This window comes from Neltuma alba, unplaced genomic scaffold (assembly GCF_004799145.2).
Source record: "Neltuma alba isolate B1F8T4 unplaced genomic scaffold, ASM479914v2 tig00010931_pilon, whole genome shotgun sequence".
Classification (NCBI taxonomy): domain Eukaryota; kingdom Viridiplantae; phylum Streptophyta; class Magnoliopsida; order Fabales; family Fabaceae; genus Neltuma; species Neltuma alba.
In genome coordinates, this window is record NW_021635706.1 from 50,724 (window position 1) to 71,838 (window position 21,115).

At 33.3% G+C, this 21,115-nt stretch overlaps 2 protein-coding genes across 4 annotated transcripts; one reads left to right on the forward strand and one right to left on the reverse strand.

Moving 5' to 3' along the window:
* The first annotated feature begins 2,491 nt into the window (after nt 1–2,491).
* On the forward strand, nt 2,492–9,157 carry LOC114760107 (uncharacterized protein At2g38710-like). Of its 3 annotated transcripts, none has more exons than XM_028949365.1 (6): nt 2,492–2,850; nt 5,267–5,386; nt 6,122–6,236; nt 7,324–7,417; nt 8,073–8,234; nt 9,132–9,157. In XM_028949365.1, the coding sequence occupies exons 1-6, from the start codon at nt 2,747–2,749 to the stop codon at nt 9,140–9,142; spliced, it is 606 nt and encodes a 201-aa protein (XP_028805198.1). In that variant the 5' UTR covers nt 2,492–2,746; the 3' UTR covers nt 9,143–9,157. The 3 variants fall into 3 exon arrangements, with proteins under 3 accessions (XP_028805198.1, XP_028805197.1, XP_028805196.1); XM_028949364.1 differs by lacking the exon at nt 9,132–9,157 and adding an exon at nt 8,304–8,687; XM_028949363.1 differs by lacking the exon at nt 9,132–9,157 and having other exon boundaries at nt 2,495–2,850; nt 8,073–8,687.
* Nucleotides 9,158–9,855: 698 nt separating this feature from the next.
* LOC114760110 (omega-6 fatty acid desaturase, endoplasmic reticulum isozyme 1-like) lies at nt 9,856–13,454 on the reverse strand. The gene is made up of 3 exons (XM_028949367.1): nt 13,312–13,454; nt 12,357–12,405; nt 9,856–11,022 (listed from the first exon to the last, which is right to left on the reverse strand). Exon 3 carries the CDS (start codon nt 11,004–11,006, stop codon nt 9,867–9,869), a length of 1,140 nt encoding a protein of 379 aa, XP_028805200.1. The 5' UTR covers nt 11,007–11,022; nt 12,357–12,405; nt 13,312–13,454; the 3' UTR covers nt 9,856–9,866.
* Between the last annotated feature and the right edge of the window lie 7,661 nt (nt 13,455–21,115).

Consider the following 21,115-nt stretch of genomic DNA (forward strand, 5'->3'; position numbering starts at 1 on the left):
TTATTAAAGCGTGTTTTACATATTTTAATGAATATCGCACATTAGAAAAACAATTCTTTTTGGACTGAACGTTAGAAAAAGAAAGCTAATCCAAACAGAGGTGAAGAACGCACGCTAAAGGAACAAAAAATAATAATAAAGAAATAGAAAGCAAAAGAGCACACACGCCAGTGACGTCTGTGCCCCACAGAGGAAAATTCCATTATTAGAATAAAGCAAGATTAAAGGGAGCGACCACCTACCCGCCTCACATGGTCAAAGCAGCAGGGACTATATGGTAATTCAATCTAAATTTTCCACTCCTAGCAGCAAAAACTTCGTTTTCAAACCTTGAATTTTATTGAAACTTCAATTTAGTCCTCCAATTTATTTTCAGTGTCTGACAAAAACAGTGTTTCTGAATACATGTGTGGCTTTAATTTAAAATTTGACCTACCCCCCCAAAAAAAAAAGGGCCTTAGGACTGCTGGTCGGGTATCTATTTTCCTGAGTCTTTGACTAATATTTTTACTCATGCTTCTGATAATTTAAAAAAAAATTGAAAGATATTTAAATATTATAATAAACTACAGATAAAAGTATATTTTTTAATCTAATTTTATGCAATTCTATTACTCCTCCGGTCCTTATTATAAGACCCCATTTGACTTTTTATTTGGTCCTAATTATAAGACCCCAATCCATTTTGTCTCTTATATTTATACATTTTTTTCCAAGATAATCCTTCTAATAATAATAATTTTAGCCAATATACTTAATTAGCAAGGATATTTTAGGAATGACAACACTTATTTATTATAAATAACCAACTTAACTTACTTCCTTAATCTCCTCAAATAAGTCAATTGGGTCTTATAATTAGGACCGGAGGAGTATTATCTATTTTGAATGTATTTTTTTGTTTTACCATTATTATTTTAAAAAATTAGATTTAATATGTTAGCATTTGATAATATTTTTTAATATTTAAAATTTTAATCTAATTATTTTTAATGAAACTAATGATATTAGACTTATATGATTGAAAAAACACTTTATAAATTTAAGAGAAAAAAATAAAATTTTATATACAATTAAAGAATAAAAATATGCTTTTATCTTAACCGTGAATTGTAATTTAATATATAGAGCTCAGGCCAAAAAGAAATTTAACATGTAGAGCCAAATCATGTCGTATTATTCATAAACTAAGTTAGATAATTAGATAGATTAGAAGATAGTAGATATTAGTAAGCTATATTTATTTCATGTTGGCAAAAAAAAAGCTATATTTATTTCATGCCATGCACAAGAGAAATACTAATGTTAGTAATTTTTGACATAAATATATATTGAATTAAACAAAAGCTTTAAATGAGAATTAAAAATGTAAAGAAGGTAGAAAGGAAAATATAAAATTAAAATATTCCTCTGGTCCTAAATATAAGATATATTTTATAGTATAAATTGTACTACAAAATAGATTTTATATTTCAAACCGGAAAAATAATAAAAAGAAGAGCTTTTTTGGCCAAGATAAAACAAAGAGATGCACAAAAAAGTCCGATTGTTTCTCACATGCTATAAACAAGAAGGTCTTATAAGTTTTTCTAGTAACAATTTTTTTAATATCTAATATTAACCCAAATCTAATAATTATTGATGTCTCATGGGGAATTTAAGATTATATATATAGGCAAAGACAAAAGCATCACTGAAATGTTAAATTAGGTTAATAAATATTGTTACTTTCTTCTATCCTATTCACAAGATGCTTAAAAAGCAGGCTAATTCTATTGTAGGCTGGTCAAAAAAAGGTTAATTCTATGGTAGTTTTTATAAAGTATTGTATGGATTGTTTATTATAATTTCTTTTCTTCGTTTTTTCCTTTTACCATTTTTTCTTTATACCCTCTCAGACATTATTAAGGAAGCAGTTCACCATTCTTTTCCTCATTATTTCGGTTTAAAGTCTTTTAATTTTCTACCTCACGTGTTTTGGGAACATGTATTTAATATAAGAATAGATTTATTTCATTTTTAAATAGAATCAATGATTTTTGAGATGTATCTAATTTTAAAGTTTATTCAGTGAATGTTGAGAATAATATATCCCTATAAGACCTATTTAACTAATTTGATTAGATTAAGGAAGTTAGGTAAGTTAATTAATTATAAGAAATATGACATGTTTTTCCTAAAACATTATAATCATCTTTCTTAATATCATCTCTCTCTCTTCTATTTGATTATGGTTGAAGGAGTATCCATAGCGATAATTTAGACAAAAACTGATAAATATAAAAAATATATCTTATATTTAAGATTAAAATTAACTTAATAATTAGGTCTTATGTTAAGAACCAGAAGAGTATTTTACAAAGGTCAGGAGCGGGGAGTATGGTGTTAGGGATTAAAATGAGGAATTAGGTCAAATTGCGGGTGCAAATGAGGAAATTGCAATTCCTAAAAGTTCCTTCCCCTACGGCAAGAATCGACTCGATCTGACTCTCTGCTCTCTCACTCGCTCTCTCTCTTCCTATATATTTTCTACTTTCCGGCCGGTGTTATAATTTCCTTTCACGAGGCCTCTTTTCTCTCTCCCTTAGCCTGAATAATTTCAGAAAAACAGAAGAAAAAAAGGGGCATCGAAGATTATTAACAATTTGAATCTCATGAAACTTTGATAGCGGTTCCTAAGAACTGCCAAATTATTCAATCCCTCATCGGAAAAAAAAAAACAAAAACAAAAAATTAAGCAGCAAAAATGGTGTCGGCAAACAAGGAGATGGCTGTGTTCTGCTTCGACACCCTCGTTGCTCACTACAACAGCGAGGATGCTCCTCCACCTGCCTTCGATGAGGGTCAACAGTAATAACCTTCCTTCATATTCCGTCTTCGCCATATCTTGGCTTCGTTTTTATTGTTTTACCTGCATGTGGGTGCTAATGGGAGGGATTTTTGGATTGGCTCATGATTTTGATGTCATGTTCATTGCTTAATTTTTCTGATCCGTTTAAGATGAGGACTTCATGGGTTATTTATTCCCTTTCTCTTTTCCAGATAAATTTCTTGTCTTTTTTTTTTTTTTACTGTTAATTTCCCCCTAGCTTCTAAGCTTGTACAAGTAATCCTGCAGTGGGTCATCATGGTCACGGATGACAGTGACATGGCATTTCAAACCACGGATGATGGACTATATGATCTTTTCAAATCTCTTGGTTGGAATTTATAGCTAACATTTTTTTTGGCCAAGATAAATATAAGTCAAAACTATAGCTTTTAGATGACTCCTATGCTGTTGGGTTCTTTTTATGTAACAGTTTGTTCTGATGAAAATCTCACAATTTCAGTAGTTTACACCGTGATGACTAAATTAGCTGTGAGCATGTTGATTTTACTTAGTATTATGCGGTACATGTTTTTCTAAATATTATAAGCTGTTTCATTTATATTGCTCATGAATGTCTATCCCTTGATTAGATTGAGAATTTGTTCTCATCGTCCTTGGACTTTTAGAGTGTTCTCCATGGTGGCAACTAGAGCCACTAGTCTCCTTTATAATATAAGCATGAGCTAACACGTTGAGGCACATATACTATAGTAATTTCCATTGCTTCTTGGTGAAGCTTTTCCCCATTAGAAGGAAAATTATGTATTTTATGGAGAATGCTATCAAGTTTTAGAAGAATCCTTGTTGTCAAGGAAATAAATTGATTAAAGCTACAGCTAGTGGCTTTTGTACATCTTTTTAGTGAGATGTTGGGATTTATAGTTCGTATTGACCTGTCCAAGTAGGGTCTCTTCGATGATAAGTATTTTATCATGTCTGTATGCATGTGCTCAATCTATGGATGCCCTAAGTTGTCTACATTTTTTGAAGTTTTAGGATTAGGTTATTGTAATGATTGTCAGAGAATTCACATCTCATATTCTTTCCCCCTAACTGTATTTGAAGTTTTAAATTCGATCTTGGATATATGATGACAGAGAATTTGGTCATATGGCCTTCAAATCTGGATCACTATTATGTTATTTCAATGACATCTTTGTCTTGTATTTTGCTTTTCCTTTAACATTGTTTTAGTGGCATGTTTTACGTATCAGCGTGCTAATGTTAAGGAATAATTGGTCTTTGCCAATGCAGGACCTCGTTCATTGGGATCTATGAACAAGATGACTGGCAACATTTGCATTTTATTTTAGATTTTTTTTTTGGGGGTGATTTTACTTCTTAGTATTCTTTTAGTTCAAGCCCCTTCCCCTCTCCACCCCTCTTCAAAAAACCCAAACAATGATACTATTTTCTTATTTCAGATCTCATAAAAAGGTTTTCAGTAGTTAATTGAAATTCATGTTTGTGTATATGGTTACATAATCCGAATTTTGATCAACTATACTATTAAGAAAACCCTTTCAGAAGTTATATGTACTCGTAGCATTATGGTTTCACTTGTAGATTCTACTCAACATCAAGACATGCAATTGAGCAATAATCATGGAGAATCTATGAAGCACCGATACGTTACCCATATCTAGTACATAGCTGATTTGATACACGTCCATATTCTAACATTTGTACTGTGATTTTTTTTTTCCCCAAAAAAATTTCTATATTGCTTAGAGGAAACCTTAATATTTTGGTTGATTCTAATGAATATCTTTATATTACTTTAGAAATACTTGTTTAAAACTTAAGATGCTCATATCAATATCCTAATCCTAAAATTTTGAAAATTGCCATATCCGCCGTATCATGCTGCACCATGCTGATACATCTACTCGTATTGGTGCTTCTTAGTGGAGAATAGATGTATTATGTTCATGTGGGGGAGGTGTGCATCTTGATATCTTTTGAAAATAATTCTGTTATCAAAATACGCAATGTGGAAGCCACTTCACTGCGTTTGGTCTCTCTACTCGATGGAGTGTATTGTTTGATTAAGAACTTATCCCATGATGCTGGAGTTTGTTGTGGGGGTCCTGTACATGTGGGGCATAAGATGTGTGGTTCTTTTACAAATCTGTTTTAATTCTTTACTTCACCACCAATTCTGTATATCATAACGTTTCTTTAACTCCATATTTCAACAATAAGTTTTCTTTAGAAAATGTGATCTTTCCTTTAGTATACTTGTTTTCTTGCAAATCTGCATTTTTGTTGTATGGATGATTGTTTATAACGGGTCTATCTTAAGCTTTGGTAAATGAGGTTTGAGATTCGTTAAGTTTATTTAAGAAAGAAAATATTTCTGTTTCTTGTTGAAGTGAAATACTTTGGTTTCAGCCCATTGTTTGTTACCTGGAAGAAAGTGGTGAATGGTGGGGAGCCTCGGCTTCGAGGTTGTATTGGAACTCTGGAAGCACGCTACTTGATTAATGGCTTCAGAGATTATGCACTGACCAGGTCTGATGATGTAATCATGTATTTTTTAAACAATTACATAAACTGCACTTCCTTGCATTAGAAACTAAAGCCTCAATTCCTCATGGTTGGGAAGGGAGTTTTCTTCTCTTTTAAGTGACACCGTGTTGCTTACTCCTGTACTTAAATATGTTGAGAAATGTTCGTGGTGGGCTTGTTTAGATGTAGATCGTGTTTCACATGGGAAGGATGTCACCATAGACGTAAATACCATTCAAGGAAGTTTTTGGATGTTTCTTTCTTATAGAGATCTTTCCTTTTTCAAGCATCACAGTGGTGATGTATCTCATGTCATGGGTTGATCGGCATCTTCCTCAAAAATATTGAATGGCTTGGTTCTGGATAGCTGCTGGCATTCTCATGCAACACATCAACACTGTTAATGAGCTTAGCATCTGCTCTTTACTCCTTGCTAATTAATTTAGAAGACTAAAGTTCTTCTAGGTTTAAGCTTTTGTACTGTATGTATCATTTGAAAAGTCAATTTCAGTTAGCACACACAAAAGTTAACAGAAGATATATAAGGTATTGATGCTTAACTTATGTCATAAATGTTATCTGAACCTTGGGATCTATTTTTATTTCCATAGTTCACGGCTACGCTGTTTTTTCAGAAGAAAAAAATTGAAGGACTTGATTTTATTTCCTTGTTCTGCAATTGACTGAACACTAATCTTTTCAGACTCCTTCATTTTTGTTCTTTGAAATATTTCGCAGCGCTCTCAAGGATCGCAGATTTCCACCCATACAGGCTAAGGAATTGCCTTATTTGGAGTGTACAGTCTCTATTCTTACTGATTATGAAGCTGCTGACCATTACCTTGATTGGGAGGTATGTGCTGATTTATTTGTTTTAGGCAGAACTTTTAGAAAGAATCTAAAAGTAACGTTTAATCCATCAGTTGAGCTGTCCAACCAGATCCTATAGCCTCCTCAGTTCAATGTTTGGTCTGATTACTTATAACACTGCATGTTACTGAATTTGGAGATAGTAGTTCTCATTATTGAAGTTACGGAGAAGGCATAGTTTGTTTTATTGTTTCAAAAAAGATTGATTGCAAAGGTGATAAGCATTCTTTGACGTCTTAGTCTTAGTCCTTTGATCCTTTGACGCGTAAAGCTCACTACAGAAAAATAAGCCAATGACATTAACATATGATGTGATCCATTCATGCTTATTTATGGCCTTGAGTTTTCTTTTTATAGCATATGGGTTTCCAAACCCTAACGTAACTCAACATCAACAAACTTAAGACGGATAAGTGCTTGTGTTTTTTTATTTAGGATCTTACCATACATGACATGAAACTTGATGTGGTGAAAGTGGTATATATAACATGAAACTTGATTTGGGGAAGTGGAGGAAGCATAAAACTGTTTCTTGATTGGGTAGAGGAAACTGAGGCTATAAAGCATCTAAGTTGAAACTGAGGCTAAACAAGGAGATTTACGTGCTGATAAAACACTAATATTGATTTCATTAGAATATGACTTGATGGAGAAGATTTATTCTTTTTGGCCAATATTTCTCTGCTATGCATCATACAATAAGTTCACATGAGAGGCTACACAACTAATGCTCTGTAACCCCCCCCCCCCGGGGGTGCCGGCGTCTCCTTTTTCCCTTTTCTTTTGAGGATTAACCTTAGAAGGTAGCCTGAGATTAGCTTTGATTGCTGCATGGTACACATTTTACATATTTTATGTCTAAGTTTCTGCTGAATAATGAAAGCCTTGTGATGATATTTTCCCCCAGTGTATATGCTAACAGTTCAGTGTGCAGTTGGGTGAGCGTGTCAGGTATAGAAAATATTAATAAGCCTGACTATGCGCAAAGAATGCAAAATATTTGCTTAATTCTTGGTTTTGTTCCTTTTTTTTTTTTTTGGGGACTTTAGATTCTACTGATTTTCTTGCAGGTAGGAAAGCATGGTTTAATTATTGAGTTTGTTGATCCTGACCATAATACAAGGCGAAGTGCCACTTACTTGCCTGAAGTAGCTGCCCACGAAGGTAGCTTGACAGATGTTTACTATTCCCTCTGTTGCTTTCCCCCCCTCATTTTCCTTTGCAAGAAAATTTTTGTTCCTATTTATCTGTCTCTTTAAAAGTCCAAGACAGTATTACTATTTTTTCTTGATACCCTTCTCTTTACTAACTTTAGAAGTCCAAGGCAACATTAATCAGTAAAATCAATTAAGAGCATATTAGAAAATATAAAAGGAATCATGTTATGTTAATGGCATTGCTTGATCTGTGTTAAAACCTTGTAAGATTGATAAAAGGAAATGGAGGGAGTATTGAACTTTGTTCTCCATGTCATGATTACTGACCATGGGAAGTTCTCAGCAAAAATTTATAGAGTTCTCTGCGTAACAAAATGGTAAAGGGCATTATGAAATCATCTGTCGCAGATGTTTCCCTCTGGAAATGGATGTCCTTTTTATTACACAGAAGATGCGTATAATATTTATTATTTTTATGATGATTATTTAACAGTGACTGTTTTATTTTTAAATCTTTTTAAATTGAGAGACATAACAGACATCCTTATCACAAAATTACTTTTTTCTTCTTTGACATCATCTTTTTATGCCTCTAATTGCTTGGTATATAATGAAATATGGGCGTAAATCCGACGATCTGTGTCTGCATACTCTGATTTTAGGTTGGACAAAAACAGAGGCCATTGACTCTTTGATCCGCAAAGCAGGCTACAATGGCCAAATTACTGAGTCGCTCAGGAAGCGTTTACAACTGACTCGTTACCAAAGCACTTTATTTACCATGAGCTACGGTGAATATGTCTCCTATGTGAAGGAGACAAGAGGTGAGGCTCCTTTTATTCTTGGGCCTAAGCCACGTCACTGATGGTTCTCACAGACAATCTTTGCTGAAGGTGCATTGCTTGTCTGGTGAAAAGAGGGAATTCCTATGGATGATTCTGATTCAATTGTCTGTTGGGTTGGACCTGATTTGTTTCTCTAGCCCAAGATACTGTTGTAATTGTTGCAACTCGTCATTCTTCAAATTCATTGGATTTTGAAGAAACTTGTTTAGCATTGAACTCAGTTTCTGTGACTGTCTGCTTTCACCTAATTTAGCAGCGCAAGAACGCTGCAGAACTCCTCAACTGTTTCATATGTGAAACTCATCAATGACTGAAATTTCAACTCTTTTCTGTCAAGTAAAAATGTCTGAACGGTGCAGGCAAAAGAGAGAGGGCTGTATGATGTGGTTTGTAGGGTTTGAAAGCTCAATAGATGTGAGCATTGCTGGATTATTAATTTGTTAGGTACTGGGGGTTTGCGCGAAGATTGGAAAAGAAACCTGTGGATTGAGATATTTTTTCCCCTTAACGTAAGACCTATTTAACTAATTTGATTAGAGTAAAAAAGTTAGGTAAATTAATTATTTATAAAAAAAAGTCATTTTTTTAAAAATATCATAATCATTTTTTTTAATATCCTCCATCCTTATCTTACTTGATTATGATTTAAGGAATATTAATTGGGATAATAAAAAAAATTGATAAATATGAAAAATATGTATTATATTTAAGATTGAAATCATCATAACAATTATGTCTTTTATTGACTATTAGAGAAGTATTTTATAACACCTAATTGAGAGATATAATTGATGTTTTTATGATGCATTCGTTAGTTGATCCTTAAAAGGTGCGATAATTTCTCCTCATTGAAACTGTAAATGCAAACATTTACAGGGTACTTGTAAGGATTACGTGGGAATGTTGATTGATTGGGAGGAAAATGGAGGAATGTTGTAGAGAGCTTTGAAGTTTGAACACGCTTGCCCTTGAACTAGGTTGGAACAGATGACATAGGTACGCTTTGAAAACTTGGATTCAGCTGGTTTTGAAGAACTATTCTGCCATTCTTGCGGGCAAGTTAGGACGTAGACATTGGTATGAGATGCCACTTATGACACATCCTTCTCTCATCTAACGCTTTAAAATATTGAAAATTTTAGGTTTTGTTTCAAATAACTACTTATGACAATTGAGTGTTATTATAGATATTCACTCTTTTCCCCACAGGAGGCATGTCTTCGTCTCTTCGTCTGTCACTTGCTAGTAACACCCAAAATTAAACACAGCTACTCTATATTATCATCCCAAGTAAACAAATATTTCATATTCATCTGGAGTCACGCTCATTTGAGAGACGAAACCTCAAACAGTCGTTTGGACAGAGTTCATCACGCACCAAACCCGCTGGCACTTGTTATTTTCCTTGTTTTATTAACATTGCCGGAAGAAGAGGAAAGGGAAGAAAAGCACTTAATTCTTAGTCATACCAAACATTTACTTCATCCTACCCTGCCCAACAAGGCCGAGAAAGGTTCTCGTCATTGTCTTTTTCTTTTCTTTTCTTTTTATTTTTTCATTTTTTCCCTCGGATAAACCCGTGCAGACAAACATATTCTATGTATGTTTTGATCAAAATTTGCTCCGGTACCAATAAACACCCTTCTGAGATGCTGCTTCGTCAGGTTCCACATAGACGCACTCTCTTGCTTCCCTCCACAAGGCCTTGTAAAAGGGAGTGCCGTCGAACTGGTAGTACTCTCCCAGTATAGGCTTCACTGCTTTTGTTGCTTCCATTGCATGGTAGTGAGGCATTGTGGAGAAGAGATGGTGGGTCACATGAGTGTCTGTTATGTGATGAAACACCTTGTTCAGTATCCCATAGTCTCTATCCACTGTTGCTAATGCTCCTCTCAGCCAGTCCCATTCAGATGAGTCGTAGTGTGGCAATGCAGAGTTTGTGTGCTGCAAATAAGTGATTGTCACCAGGAAGCCATTAACAATCAGCAATGGCACCCCATAAACACAGACAAGCCAAGCTACTCCTTTCACGCTGGCAATGTGATAAAGCGCATAGGTTACACCAAGCACACAAGCGTCAGAGAGGTATATTAGCAGCCTCTCACGGTTGGAATAGATGGGGGCATATGGATTGTAGTGGCTTGCGAAACGGTCATAGGGTCTGCCAGAAACATTGAAGGCCAAGTACAAAGGCCACCCAAGGGTGAGTGTAAGGAGGAGAGTGAGAGCCCTTCCCAGTGGGTTGTTTAGGTATTTGCCGTACCATGGGATTTTGGACTTGGGTTTTGGGACAAACACTTCATCACGCTCGAGGGAGCCTGTGTTGGAGTGGTGGCGGCGATGACTAATCTTCCATGAGAAGTATGGGACTAGAAGAGCAGAATGGAGGATTAGACCTACCAAATCATCAAGCCATTGGTAGTCACTGAAGGCATGGTGACCACACTCATGGGCAATCACCCATACACCAGTGAGAGTGCAGCCTTGGAGAGCCCAATAGATGGGCCAGAGAAGGTAGGGAATTGAGTGAGGAAGGAGATGGAAGTAAGTAGTGGCAGTATAGAAAATATAGGCCAAGAAAAGGTCATGAGCAACATAGGAGAATGAGCAGAAGAGGGAACGCTGGAAGCAATGTGGGGGAATGGCTTTCTTGAGTTCACCAACAGTGAAGGGTGGTTTTGAGTGTGGAGACCTTGAAAGAGGCTTCTGTTGCGCTCCAGGTGCAGTAGCCACACGGCCTCCAGCTCCCATTGTTTCCTCAGTCTAGCTGGCATGAAAATAGGATTAGCCCGTCAGTTTCTGAGTATCTAATTCAAACAGGAATCTTTAAAAGTACTCCTCAGTGCTTACTATAAAACAAACGGCAGATGTATAAAGCAATGGTCAGAAAGTAATATTCCAGAATGTGAAGGTGGTCCTCTTTCTGCCATCACATGACACGAAATCATATATCAGACAAAGAAGTGGTCCTGCTAAGATTGTATGCTTATGACCCTTCAGTTAAACCCAAAAAAGGAAAGGAGAGATGGGCGTTTGGGGGCTTAATCAATATATAAGATTCCTTTAAGCTCATGGAAAAATAATAAGAACAAAATTCACACATTCAGAGTTAATGATTTAACTTCATGACTCGTAGCCTGTATGATTTATCTCTATTTGAAAGGTGATAGAAACGCTACCAGAATTGATTTGGAAGCGCACAAGGACGACTTTGGATCAATATAAAACATGTACACCACATTAAAGTTTCAGAAGTAGGTTGATGCATCACATGAGGCTAAGGATTTCTGATTCAGAGGTTTGCGAAACGTGTGAGGCTAACCAGCTAACCAGCTAACATGCAAAACCAAATGCAGTGATGAATTTTGCAGGAGGGCCCACTGTAGTAATGGTGAAGACCTATTTTCCGACCTGCCAAAGTACAACACAGGTTTTGTAGCATTCATGACCACCTACTGACCACACATCTTATTGAGGTTTTCTACTTCAAATAAAAGAACAGAACTAACGTGAAGTTCTTCATGGAGAAACAACAGCACATGTAGAATGGTACATCACGTCACTGACTCTCTCTTATAATTCCCCATATACCACAAAATCGATCAGAGTCATCGACTCTTTCTCTAGAATGCTCCACATACAACTTGTCGTTATCTATATTAAGAACTTCAGGTCAAATATGAGGAATTTTGCATGAGTTTTGTTCATTAGTTGAGTTCGTAGGGGGTTAACTATTAAATTCTTAAAGATAATATGTAAATATTTTTCCAACTCAGCTCACATTATTTACCCTTTCTTTTGTTTAGATCTAAAATTTTTCTTCTCGTTTCATAATTTTAGAAGAATCAGATGGCAAAGTCCAAACCAAGTAACTCTGGCCAAGCTTTATGCATAAGAGCAATGCCAGAAAAATTTACGAGGGGATGAACAAGGTAAAAAAGAGCAAAAATCTTCCCAAATCTCAGTAGTTCACGGAAACCAGAATGAAATAATTTATGCAAATAGAAGACAAAACTTTTTAGACCACATCGCAATCTGTATTATGTTCATTTCAAAAGCAAAGAAGCAGAGAGCCAGAGACATGAATGAGCTTATACTTACAATATAGCAGTCACGGACAATGAGGAGGAAGCAGCTATCTGCAATTAAACTACAAAAAGGAAAAAAGAAGTGACGCGCTTTATTACATCTGTTGGTGGTGTCTATTTATTACTAGTGAAGGCTAATAATACTGTACATGTTTTTCCAAGGTAGTCAAAGCATTAGAATAAAATGCCAAAGAAAGAGAACGGGACGCGAGGAGGCAATGCACCTCGTGAAGACAAAAGAGGGCAAGAGGGAACACATCTTCCGATAGCATCTCTGTAGCGTGAAGAAATATGCTTATACTGATCCAGGGTTTTTTTAAAAAGAAAATATGTATAGGACGGTAACAATGATGGAGAACGAATCTTCAGAATATCAAGAAAACTTGTGAAAGGCTACAAAAACCGAAAAGAAACAGGTTCTGATTTATAAGACCAGCGGCAACAACGAAGACTCTCAGCTTAAATCAATCTTTAAAAAAATAACAGATTCGTTACGCAATAATTTTGTGAAGTGCCTTGAAAGATATCGAAAACAGAAACGGACATAAAATAAGTTTCTCATTTTCAGTATCTAAAATGTTCATTTACACAAAATGAAACGCTCCGATTAGCAACTGATTGGAAAACAATAGATGCACACATGTCGTATGGGACAGTCAAACAGGAAACGAAGGAAAAGAAAACGAACAGACGTCAGCACGCATTTTCTCAGATCTAGTTGAAGTAAAAATCAACGAGTTTCTTTCAAGCAATGCAATCATACCTGCTCCAAATTCATCCGCTGGATTAATCTTAAGAACAAGAGAAAACAGAGCCGCATTACATCTCATCAAATTAAAGCAATCCAACAAGGTCCGAAAATCACGCGCATTTTGCAATCTTTAATTTGAAGAACAGAAGAAGAAGAAGAAGACGGAAGGATGAAATGCAGATATACAGGAAGAGAGCAGGAGAGCATAGGAAAGTACCAGAAGCTTGAATGAATGGAGATACTGCGGGAGGGTCTTGTTTAGCGTAATTGTGTGAGAAATGAAGAAGAGGAACAAGTATGTATGTGTATATATATGAATGACTCACCCAACGCGCCTGGGAAGGAAGATGGGTCCCTTAGTATTCCAAAATGGTGAGATTCAGAGTGAATGAGTGTGCAGTGATTGTATTGCCAAAAGAAGAATAGCAAATCAATGAAATATCTGAGCCTTTTTCACACGCGTTCAGCACCGCCTCAAACACACCTTTCTTCTTCCCTTTTTATCCTGCCACCTTGCGGAATCAATTGCCTTATATTTAATGCTACTATTTACGTACTCCTTCGGTCCTTAATGTAAGACCCATTTAACTAATTTGATTAGATTAAAGAAGTTAGGTAAGTTAGTTAATTATAAGAAATATGACACATTTTGCCTAAAACACCATAATCATATTTCTTAATACCCCCTCTCCCTCTTCTACTTGGTTATGGTTGAGGAGTATCCATAGGGGTAATTTAGAGAAAATTGATAAATATAATAAATGGGTCTTATATTTAGGACTAAAACTAACTCAACAATTAGGTCCTATATTAAGGGCCGGAGGAGTATTTCTTTATATATGTCATTCCAAATTACTTACTCCCTCCTCCTTTCCTGCCTTCTCCTAAAAAAGTATTTGACAAAATTATACTCTTTTAGAACTCATTTAACTAATTGGATTAGATTAGATTAAGAAAGTTAGGTAAGTTAGTTAATTATAAAAAAATATGACACGTTTTTCTTAAAATATCATAATCGTCTTTTTTAATACCCCATCTTCCTCTTCTACTTGATTATGATTGAGGGAATATCCATAGGGACAATTTAGATAAAATTAATAAATATGAGAAATGGGTCTTATGTTTAGGATTAAAACCAACTCAACAATTGGGTCCTATATTAAAGACCGGAGGAGTATGAATAAAAAGTTAGTTAAAATTGATTTAGGAAAGTAAATACCTGAGGTGTACTAAGTCTGATATTTAATATAATATCTCGTTTAACTTTTATTTTAGTCTTAAATATAAAACTCCAATCAACTTTGTCTCTTATATTTATATTTTTTTGTAAGGTAGTTCTTCTAATAATAGTAATTCTAGTTAATACACTTGATTAGTAAGGATATTTTAAGAAAAATAACATTTATTTATTACAATTAACTAACTTAACATATTTTCTTAATCTTTTCAAATTAATTAATTAACTCTTATATTTAGGATCGGAAGTAATATTAAAATAAACAGAACAATGTTTCAGACTTTGGGAAGATAAGATAATAAACACATTTAAGTAATACTAACTCAAAAAAAAAATCTTGCAAATACTTCATACATCCTTAAATTGCGTGAGATTGCGCGTTTGACTCCCTCAAGGCATGATGGATATGAGTTTTTCTCGTCACATAAAGAATAACAAAAACGTATTTCAAAATATTAGTTAATTTTAATTAAAAACAATAGATATGTAATACTCCTCCAGTCCTTAATATAAGACTTAATTCTTGAGTTGGTTTTGGTCCTAAATATAAAACCCATTTTTCATATTTATCAATTTTTTCTAAATTATCCCTCTAGATACTCCCTCAACCATAATTAAGTAAAAGAGAGAGAGAGGGTATTAAGAAAGATGATTATGGTGTTTTAGGAAAAATGTGTCAATTTTCTCATAATTAACTAACTTACTTAACTTCCTTAATCTAATCAAATTAGTTAAATGGGTCTTATATTAAGGACCGGAGGAGTATATATTTTTCTATTTTTTTTGCAGGAATATATTTTTTCAATTATACCTTTGTTTGTAAGGAGAGATAATGATTGAATGCAGAGACAAGCATATATTTTAAGAGAACAAAAATAAAAAGACTAGTTTAAATTTTGGAAAAATGGCAACAAAAAAAAAAAGGCGCCCAAATAGAAAAATTATAAATAAGCACTAGGTTTTGATAATAGTATGAGTTTTGATAATAATTTTTATAAACCAATCCTTGTGTGTAATTTTTCTATTTCAGTGATCTTTTTTGTTGTTTTTCGTTAAAATTTTAGATAAAGAAAATTTGTTTCTTACATTTAGAAACATCACTATGAAAGAGATTTTTTTTTTTGGTAAAAAAGGATATACTGGGTAATTATTTTCTAAAATTATAAATATGTTACATCTTTACCTAACCTATAAAGATTTAAAAAAGTGAAGTTAGTTTTTTTAAGATTAATATCAATAATATATGATAGTTTTTCCGAAATATGTATGTTTTTTATTAGACTATTAACTTTTATTCATTTAAATTTAAAAACAACATGCAATAAATAGACATATATACTTTGGGAAAAAAATAATTAGTGTAATAAACAAAAATGAATAAAAATTTTATATTGAGATTTAAACCAAGCAAAGCCCTCGATAAAATTCTATATTTAAGATAGGACTAAGTAGCCAGTTGGGGGTTCCTCCTTCGAGAAAGTCCATCTAGTAAAGTCTTTCATGGCAGCTTTTGAAATTGGACAATGTCCCACCTGATGAACTAAATTTTGTAGTCGGTCAGACCCTCCGTTTACATCTATACTCATAACATTATATTTATTTATACGTTACCAAAAAGTTCATTTTCAAAATTCATATGCTATTACGTACATTGAACTTAATAGGAAAAACCGGAAAACAACTATATATAAATATTTACTCCCTCCGATCTTAATTATAAGATATCATTTAGTATATATAGTACTTCTGGTCCTTAATATAAGACCTTATTTAACTTTTTTTTTAGTCCTAAATATACGACCCCAATCCACTTTGTCTCTCATATTTAATTTATATATTTTTTCCCATGTAGTCCTTTTAACAATGGTAGTTTTAACCAATACACTTAATTAGTAAGGATATTTTGGGAAAGACAGCACTTATTTATTACAAATAACTAACTTAACTTCATTCCTTAATCTCCTCAAATTAGTCAACTAGCTCTTATAATCAGGACCGGAAGTAGTATAAAGAAAAAATTTACTTGAGGTTCTTTATATCAATTATGTTAAGTTCTCTAATCACACATAGCCATATGTTCTTTTTTGTTTCATATAAATTTATCATTAAATGCTAGGTATCAAGTGTTAATATTTCAAAAACAGGACATATGATCATATATGGTTAGAGAATTTAATATACTTAATATAAAGAGTTTGGTATAAGTATTGTCCTGTATATAATTATATATATATAAGAAAATACTTTATATTTTTGTTTTTGGGACATAACAAGTATAGAGTATATATAGTAATAGGAAAGTGACGTGGCATATAGTTATGGTAAGGTGACTTTCTGTGTCAGGACTGGGAGGTGATTCTATTGAAAGAAATATTTTATGGTTTGGGAACACAAAACGCCAGGTCTTTACCTCTCCCAGCTTAGAGGATTCCCTCTCACTTTCATAATCATCATTTCATGTTTTATTATTACACGTCTTTCATCAATTTATAGATATACGTCTATGAAATAGAAAGCCACGTTCACTGTCTAATTGGCTTTTTTGTTTGCTTTTGAACCATCGGAATTAGAACTCCTTTCTAAATAACATTCCTTCTGGTATGTTCAAGCTGACCTTAACCACATGCAAAAGGCAGCAAAACGCAGAAGTAATAACACCTGTTCCACATGGTTTTGAGACTGTTAATATTGTCTTTAGTCCCTAAAATTTAATCTTATTTTAATTTGAATTTTTAAAATTTGAAATCAATAATTTTAGTCTTAAAATTTCAAAAATTTCTAAACAAATCAAAATGATGCTAAATTTTATTATTTTACTAACCAAAAACACTAATTTTAAATTTTATGAACCAAAATTAAAATGAGCTCAAAATTTTAAGATTAAAATCGTATTAACCTTAAATTTAATTTTGATTTTCATATAGATTAAACCTAAACTACAACCCAAAACACAGTTACATTAATAAGTCTGTGTATATATGTAGAGAGGAACCAGATCCTCTCAGAAGCATACTTCCCAGCGTCCTGAAATCTAGTCCGTTTAGATGATCTAAAAGCTCATATTGTGCCAAGTCATTAAGTCGTCCGGTCCCCCAATCTCCAATCTACTTCTTCAACCTTCTGCTTCTCTCCCTCCCCCCCCCCAAAGTAGCCACATGAACAGTACAGCTTTCTTGTATTGCCCATTATACATGACATGGTGGGAAGACGAAACTATGGCATGTGGTAGACTCTACAGTACATACGTTTGGAGTCTTATATAAAAGATACGACTTTTGTTGAGAATCATATACTATCTCCGGTTCTAATTATAAGACCTCGTTTAGTATATGCAGTGTTTTTGCATTGGATGACCCCTCAAGTCCTGTACGTAGATATCCTAATTAAAGACAAGTTTTGTGTTGAGAGCTGATTCTTTGAGAGTGAATTGTTGTCCCTATTATGCTTATGAGGGACTTTGACACTTTTGTAAGCTAAACTTCATTCTAGATATTTTTTTTTCCACTTCTTACGTAAATTTTTTTTTGGCCGGATCAGCTTATGTAAGTTAACTCCTAATCTATATATAGATATAATTGATAGCATCAGCATTAGTGGTGTCATGGCGCAATAATTCGACGCATGAATTCATGACCCATTATTGAATGTTCTATTTTTTTTTGGGGACAAATTCTCAATATACTTTACAGCAAGAATTTCATTCTTGGAGATCATGTATATATCTATATACTTCTTCAGTTAGGTAAGTTAGTTAATTATAACAAATATGACATTTTTTTTTAAAACACCATAATAATCTTTCTTAATATCTTCCCTCTCTCACTTACTTGATTATGGTTGAGGGAATATTTATAGGGGTAATTTAGAAAAAAATTGATAAATATGATAAATATGTCTTATATTTTGGCCAAAATTAATTTAATAATTAGGTCTTATGCTAAGGACCGGAAGAGTATATATACATATCAGAATTTTTTTTTTTGGGTTAAATTGGAATGTTTCTATGTTGTTCATTGAGAGGTAGCGACAGAGACTTGACCCGCAGCCAAATTCAGAACAAACGCTTCACTCGTGGCGGCTCTCGAAATGTCGCCATAGAGATCGGCGAATGCCCTGTGCTGCAGGGCATTGAGGTCCAGATATAGGAAGAGGGAACAAAAGCTGGAATACAACGCACCATCAATATGTTAGTTAATTTATTCAATATATATATATGTAAAATAAACTTTATAATAAGATAATATTGCTCATTTTTTAGCTTCAAGCTCCATATATATGTATATTTAAAAAAAAATCTGCCCACAGTTTCTAATCTCATCATTGTCGTATTTAATTTCCACACACACACATATTTCATATATCTCTATTTTTCTTTTAGTCAATATGCAACTGAACTATGCTCATAGTTAAGATGGTGGTTATTCTATATAAGAATATGGAAGTACTAGCAATAAAAGCACGATTTTTTTTTCTCGGAACAAAATCAGCAGCATATAATTGTCATCTTTTGCTCAAGCACATTCGTTCAAAACAAAAACTGGTTTTTTTTTTGGCTGTCCACCCAGTTCACTGGAGCTTTGCTCCGATTATATCTGGATCCGATCTGCGTTGCACACCTGGTTGTGGTGGGTGAGTCTCCCAATGGGGATTTTTGTATACGCTGAGGCTTGAACTCAAGACCTCGCTTAAGCGGTACCAAGCCGTTTACTACTTGGACCAGTCCCCGTTGGTCACTAACAAGTTTTTGTTTGCAGCGTTTGTGCAAACATATACCTGAAGTAGTGACATGATATTTACTAAGAAATGCTTCTATGAGCAGCATTTTTCAGGACAAACACCTGTAGTTTTTCCATATCAACATCCGATCCTTCAATAATTTATATGTTTAAAATACAAGCAATATTAGATAATTATAATATGTCAATACCTTTTCTTAACATTAATATCATGATATGTTATATTTTCAATCTTCAAATATTTTATGCATATGGAGGCTTCACTATGAGTCAATCTACCATTGCATACTACATTTGGTCCTTAATATAAAATATACACAACTAATTTAGATAAATAATTAAGAAAATTAGTTAAATTAAGTATTTGTACAAAAAATATGTGTTCATTTTTTTTAAATTGCTTTTTTAAATTAGTTGCATTGAAGTTATCCCTTGATGCAAATTCTGTTGATGTGCAATTAATTAATAGGGATAATTTGAGAAAAATAATAAATATAAAGAAAAATATAGATTAAGATCTTATATTTAGATTAAAGTCAACTCCTTACTAACTCTTGTACTATTAAATATTGGAGGTAATATATCATTTCCCTGAATGCGGCAAGGCCTGCAAAAGCACAAATGAAGACAGATGAAAAGCACACACAGTGTAAGGTATACCTGTGGCTAATTGTGCTTTGATTTTTTGTGTTGTCAATCTTCGATGTCTCTGGTACGCATATCTTCATGAACCATGGCGTCTACACACATACATAGGTATGTTGTGTTCTTGGTGATACTACTTCCCGTTCTTAATATAAGAGTTTATCTTACTTTTATTTTAATTTTAAATATAAGACTTCAATCTATTTTGTCTCTCATATTTATCTATTTTTTTCAATGCAATCCTTCTAATAATGGTAGTTCTAGCCAATACATTTGATTAGTGAGAATATTTTAGAAAAAACAACATCTATTTATTACAAATAACTAATTTAATTAATTTTTTTAATTAATCTACTCAAATGAGTCAATTAGCTCTTATGTTAAGAACATATAATATTCTCATATTAATAATGGTAGTTCTAATCAATACACTTGATTAGTAACGAACCGCTACGTGCAGCCAAAGATCTTAATTCAGCTTTCTTTGAGATGTTCGTTCAATCTAGCTTATGACCAGTTCTTGTTCTCATTCAAATTGATTAATTAATTAATTCATTCATTGATCGTTTTTCATTTTATTGTACGTGTGTGTGTGTATAGAGGTATATTGCCGGCCTGGGAATATACTTACTAATTAAAGCATGAAACTATGTACGAAAGACATTGGTCCACCCAAGAACATATACTAGCTTCAAACAACAAAATAATGAGATGGTGAATGATAGAAAATAACGAGACATCACTTTATGAAATTTGTTTTTATTTTTCTAATTAGTATGTTGTATAAATTTAATGTATGATTTTATATAGTATTTTTATTACGAGATTGTAAAATATTCGAATTATCTTAAAACAAATTATCTATTACGCATGAAATTAAAAAACTTAGCTTGTCGCCTTGTTCAATAAATAAAAGTCAAGCAAGTCAATCATGATAATAATATTTATAATTTATAGAAGTTAATATGATTAAAAGAATTTGACGTGATTGGTTTGAAATCTCATCATTCTTGCTGGCAACAAAATAAAAAACCTCGTCATTCTTGGTCTTGGATTCCATAAGACACACTTAAAACGGCATCGTCTAGTAACCTTCTGTAACGTTCCATGACTCAATTTCTTGTTTCCCTAACGAGATAGCGACCATTTGGTTGCCGGCTGCACACAAAAAGAAGAAACCGAATATACTTTTGAAAATTTTCATTATTAGCTTGTAAGATTTTATTTGTAATTATGATCCATAGATAAGAGGCAAACATTGTCTAACTTCAATTTTGTTTTTGGTCTTGCTAAGATCAAGTTTGAATTTTTTGGGAAATTATTAATGAAGAGTAAAAAGATTAAGAAGCAAACAAGAAGATAATAATACTAGTATCACTATGACAATCATAAGAATACGCCAG